Raw genomic sequence first — 5,930 nt, forward strand, 5'->3', positions numbered from 1 at the left:
TCTGAGGAAAGACATTCTTGCCATAGAGGATTTGAGTCTAGGAGCAGGGAGGTTCTACTGCAGTTGTACAGGGTCTTGGTGAGACCACACCTGGAGTATTGCGTACAGTTTTGGTCTCCTAATCTGAGGAAAGACCTTCTTGCCATAGAGGATTTGAGTATAGGAGCAGGGAGGTTCTACTGCAGTTGTACAGGGTCTTGGTGAGACCACAACTGGAGAATTGCGTACAGTTTTGGTCTCCTAATTTGAGGAAGGACATCCTTGTGATTGAGGCAGTGCAGCGTAGGTTCACCAGATTGATCCCTGGGATGGCGGGACTGTCATATGAGGAAAGATTGAAAAGACTAGGCTTGTATTCACTGGAGTTTAGAAGGATGAGGGGGGGGATCTTATAGAAACATATCAAATTATAAAAGGACTGGACAAGCTAGATGCAGGAAAAATGTTCCCAATGTTGGGCGAGTCCAGAACCAGGGGCCACACACAATCTTAGAATAAAGGGGAGGTCATTTAAGACTGAGATGAGAAAAAACTTTTTCACCCAGAGAGTTGTGTGAATCTGTGGCCATTTGGGACTGAGATGAGGAGAAACTTTTCCACCCAGAGAGTTGTGTGAATCTGTGGCCATTTGGGACTGAGATGAGGAGAAACTTTTCCACCCAGAGAGTTGTGTGAATCTGTGGCCATTTGGGACTGAGACGAGGAGAAACTTTTCCACCAAAGAGTTGTGTGTGAATTTGTGGAATTCCCTGCCACAGAGGGCAGTGGAGGCCAAGTCACTGGATGGATTTAAGAGAGAGTTAGATAGAGCTCTAGGGGCTAGTGGAGTCAAGGGATATGGGGAGAAAGCAGGCAGGCACGGGTTATTGATAGGGGACGATCAGCCATGATCACAATGAATGGCGGTGCTGGCTCGAAGGGCCGAATGGCCTCCTCCTGCACCTATTGTCTATGTTTCTATGAGCCAGCACCACCATTCAATGTGTGTAAGATAGTGTTAGTGTGTGCGGGGATCGCTGGTCGGCACGGACTCGATGGGCAGAAGGGCCTGTTTCCGCGCTGTATCTCTAAAGTCTAAAATAGAGTCTAAAGTAACATGGGCCAACGGGCCAGTTAAATATTTGTGAATGGACAAATATTGAGCAAAGATAAGATCTGTGTCGAAACCAAAGGCTATTTCAGGGCACATGAACTGATGGTATATATATCTATGTGTGTAGGCTGGTTTAGTTTAGAGATACAACACACACACACACACACACACACACACACACACACACCCACACACACACACACACACTACACACACACACACACACACACACACACACACACACACACACACACTAACACACACACACACACACACACACACACACTACACCACACACACACACACACACACACACACACACACATCACACACACACACACACACACACACACACACACACACACACACACACACACACACACACTAACACTATCCTACACACACACACACACACAATCCCACACACACACACACACATACACACACACACACACACACACATACTAGGGACAATTTAGAAACATAGAAACATAGACAATAGGTGCAGGAGTAGAGGCCATTCGGCCCTTCGAGCCTGCACCATTCACCATTCAATATGATCATGGCTGATCATCCAACTCAGTATCCCATCCCTGCCTTCTCTCCATACCCCCTGATCCCTATAGCCACAAGGGCCACATCTAACTCCCTCTTAAATATGGCCAATGAACTGTGTGTGGCCTCAACTTCCTTCTGTGGCAGAGAATTCCACAGATTCACCACTCTCTGTGTGTGTGAAAAAAAAAATGTTTTTCTCATCTCGGTCCTAAAAGATTTCCCCCTTATCCTTAAACTGTGTGTGTGTGTGTGGCCCCTTGTTCTGGACTTCCCCAACATCGGGAACAATCTTCCTGCATCTAGCCTGTCCAACCCCTTAAGAATGTTGTAAGTTTCTATAAGATCCCCCCCTCAGTCTTCTGAATTACAAGCCGATTTACAATTCTTATCGAAGCCAATTAGCCCACAAACCCGAACGCACGTCTTTGGAGCGTGGGAGGAAACCCGGAGCAACTGGAGAAAACCCACGCAGGTCACGGGGAGAGAACGTGCAAACTCCGTACAGACAGCGCCCTCAGTCGGGATCAAACCCGGGTCTCTGGGCAAGAGACTCTGCCCGATCATGATTTTGTACACCTCTATAAGATCCCCCCCCTCATCCTCCTGCGCTCCAAGGAGTAGAGTTGTATCCATGCTTTAGAAATACAGCCTTTCGGCCCATCTCCTCTCTGCTAGCCCCCTTTGGCCTGACAGGCTCGAATCCAAAACCCAATGAGAGATAAGGACAGTGCTTGTACAATCTTCCACCAAGGGCTAGAGTCCAGAGTCCAGGGTCCAGCGATCCTCTCTCTCCCCGACCTGTTCACGCTCTCTCCGAAGGCCGGGCGGGACCATGGGAATCAAGTTTGCTCCGCTGAGGATCCCCCTGGAACGTCGGCTGCAGACGCTGGGGGTCCTGCAATGGGTATTCTCATTCCTGGCCCTCTGTAAGTCTGGCTTCAACACTCCTCCCCTCTCATCCCCCCTCTCCCCACTCCCTGACTCCCCCTCCCCCTCTCCCTCCATCCCCTTCCTTCTCCCTCTCCCTCTCTCTCCTTCTCTCCCCTTCCCTCTCCCGTCTTTTTCCCTCCAATGTGTGTGTGTGTGTCCTCTAGCTCTCTCTGTCTCTCTCTTTCACTCTTCCACATGTGTGTCTCTCTCTCTCCTCTCCCCCCTCTCTCTCCCTCTCTCCCTCACTCCCTGACTCCCTCCTCTCTCCCCCCCCCTCTCTCTCCCTCTCCCCCTATCTCCCCCCCTGCCCCCTCTCCCTCTCCCTCTCCCTCTATCTTTCCCCCCCCCTCCCCTCCCTCTCTCTCTCCCCCTCTATCTCTCTCCCTGCCTCCTCTCCCTCTCCCCCTCTCCCTCTCCTTCTCCCCCCCTCCCTCTCTCCCATCTTTTTCCCTCCAATGTGTGTGTGTGTGTCCTCCTAGCTCTCTCTGTCTCTCTCCTTCACTCTTCCACATGTGTGTGTGTGTCCTCTCTCTCTCTCCCATCCCTCTCTCTGCCCCCTCTCTCCATCACTCTCTCTGCCTCTCCTCCCTCTCTCTCCTCTCTCCTCCCTCTCTGACCCTTCCCTCCTCCCTCTCCTCCTCCCCCTCCCTCTCCTCCCCCTCCTCGATGAATCTCTCTCCCCTCTCCTTAAATCCCCATCACTCCTTCTCTCCTCCCTCTCTCTCCCTCTCTCCCTCTCTCTCCTTCCCCCCTCCCTCTCTCCCCTCCCTCTCTCCTCCCTCCCCTCTCTCCCCTTCTCCCCCCCCTCTCTCCCCTTCTATCCCCATCACCTCCTTCTCTCTCCCTCCTCCTCTCCCCTTCTCTATCTCTCTATCTCTCCCTCTCCCTCTCCCCTTCTCTCTCTCTTCCCATTTCTTTCTCCCTCCAATCCTTGTGTGTGTGTGTCCTCTAGCCTCTCTCTCTCTCTCTTTCCCTCTCTCCCACATGTGTGTGTCTCTCTCTCTCCTCCTCCCCCCCTCTCCCCCTTCCTCTCTATCCCCCCCCTCTCAGTTCACTTCTCAGGTATATATATATATATAGAGAGAGAGAGAAATATAGAGAGAGAGGGAGAGAGGGTAGATATATATATATATGAGAGAGATAGATAGATGTTAGTATAGATAGAGATCCCTCCTCTCTCCCTCTCTCCCTCCCTCCTCTCTCCCTCTCTCTCTTTCTCCCTCCCTCTATCAATTTCAATTCAATTTTCAAATGTTATTGGCATGATAAAAATACATTGTTAGAGAGAATTGCCAAAGTATAAAACATATTTGAAATGCATCAATATAGATACATGTATTTCTCCCCCTCTCTCTCCCTTCCTCTCTCTATCTCTCGGTCCCTCTCTCTCTCCCTCTCTCTCCCTATACTCCCCCCCCACTCTCTCTCTCTCTCTCTCTCTCTCTCTCTCTCTCTCCCTCTCCCCCTCTCTCTCCCTCTCTGAGCACTTGTCACAGATATATATATATAAATATATATATATATATAGAGAGAGAGAGAGAGAAAATATAGATCTTTGGTTTAAACCTAAATCGCCCTCTCCTCTCCTCTCTCTCCTCCTTCTCTCTCTCTCTCTCCCCCTCTTCTCTCCCTCGCTCTCTCCTCTCTTCTCTCTCACTCCCTCCCCTCCCTCTCCCCTCTCCCTCCCTCCTCTCCCCACTCCCCTGACTCCCCCTCTCTCCCTCCCTCCTCTCGCCCCCTCTCCCCTCTCTCCCTCTCTCCCCCCCCTCCCCTCTCCTCTCCCCCTTTCTCTCTCTCTCTCTCTCTCTCTCTCTCTCTCTCTCTCTCTCTCTCTCTCTCTCTCTCTTTTTAAATCTAGATCTTTGGTTTAAACCTAAATCTCCCTCCCTCTCCCTCCCCCTCCCTCTCTCTCCCCTCTCCCTCTCCCTATCTCCCTTTATCTCTCTCTATCTCTCTCCTCTCTCCCCCCTCTCTCTCCCTCTCCCTCCCTCCCCCTCTCTCTCCCTCTCACCCTCTCCCTCCCTCCCTCTCTCCCCTTCTCTCTCCTTCCCTTCCTTTCTCCTCCCCTCTCTCTCTCTCCTTCCATCTCTCTCTCCCTCTCCCCCTCTCCCTCTCTCTCTCTCCCCCTCTCTCTGTCCCTCTCTCTCTCCCCCTCTCTCTGTCCTTCTTCCCCTCTCTCCCTCTCTCTGCCCCTCCCTCTCTCCCCTTCTCTCTCCCCCACTCCTCTCCCTCTCCTCTCTCCCTCTCCCTCTCCCTTTCTCTCCCCTTCCCATCTCTCTCTCTCTCTCTCTCTCTCTCTTCTAAATCTCTCTCTCTCTCTCCCTCTCTCTCCTCTCCCTCTCTCCCCCTCTCCTCCCCCCTCCCTCTCCCCCCCTCCCTCCCTCCCCCTCTCCCTCTTCTCTCTGCCCCCCCTTTCCCCTCTCCTTCTCTCCCCCTTCTCCCCTCTCTCCCCCTCCCTCCTTCTCCCCCTCCTCTCTCTCTCCTATTCTCCCCCTGCTCTCCCCCCCTGGAGTAATTCAGCCTAGCCACCGCTGTTCCCTGTTTGTCTGTTCCAGCTCAATGCTGCCTGCTTGTGTTTGTGTTCCTGCTGTTCACCAAGTACTGGTGTGTGTCGGTCCTGTACACCGTGTGGATGTATGTAGACCGTGAGACCCCATCGAGTGGGGGCCGACGTTCCACCTGGGTCCGCAACTGGGCCATCTGGAGATACTTCCGCGATTACTTCCCCATAACGGTGAGTTCTTCTTCCCTCCCGAGCCCCAATGGACAATCCCCCATTCGGCCCTTCCAGCCTCACCATTCGCCATTCAATATGATCATGGCTGATCATCCAACTCAGTATCCCATCCCTGCCTTCTCTCCTATCAATATACATAGGTTCAGGAGTAGAGGCCATTCATCCCTTCGAGCCTGCCCATTCGCCATTCAATACGATCACTGGCTGATCATCCAACTCTCTCCCTCCCCTCCCTACCCCCCTTCTCTCCATACCCCCTGATCCCTCTTTAGCCACAAGGGCCCCCATCTCTCCTCCCTCTTACTCTTATAGCCAATGAACTGGACTCCAACTCAGTATCCCATCCCAGTTAGATATGGAGAGATCTCAGGGATTGGATACTGAGTTGGATATCACCATGATCATATTGAAATGGCGAATGGTCCAGGCTCGAAGGGCCGAATGTGCTCTACTCCTGCACCTAATTTCTCTGTGTTCTCTATCCTCTCCTGCCTTCTCCCCCATATCAATAGACTTAATAGGTGCAGGAGTGCTAGAGGCCATTCGGCCCTCCCCAGCCTGCACCATTCGCCAGTCCAATACGATCATGGCTGATCATCCAACTCAGTATCC

At 52.2% G+C, this 5,930-nt stretch overlaps 1 protein-coding gene across 1 annotated transcript in view; it reads left to right on the forward strand.

Annotated features, from left to right (window-relative positions):
• The first annotated feature begins 2,420 nt into the window (after nt 1–2,420).
• mogat3a (monoacylglycerol O-acyltransferase 3a) overlaps nt 2,421–5,930 on the forward strand; it is a 17,729-nt gene continuing 14,219 nt past the window's right edge. The window contains exons 1-2 of the mRNA XM_055665269.1: nt 2,421–2,577; nt 5,137–5,315. Coding sequence (XP_055521244.1) covers nt 2,484–2,577; nt 5,137–5,315 — 273 coding nt within the window. The 5' untranslated portion in view covers nt 2,421–2,483. The remainder of the gene's footprint in view (nt 2,578–5,136; nt 5,316–5,930) is intronic.

This window comes from Leucoraja erinacea, unplaced genomic scaffold (assembly GCF_028641065.1).
Source record: "Leucoraja erinacea ecotype New England unplaced genomic scaffold, Leri_hhj_1 Leri_1154S, whole genome shotgun sequence".
Lineage (NCBI taxonomy): Eukaryota > Metazoa > Chordata > Chondrichthyes > Rajiformes > Rajidae > Leucoraja > Leucoraja erinaceus.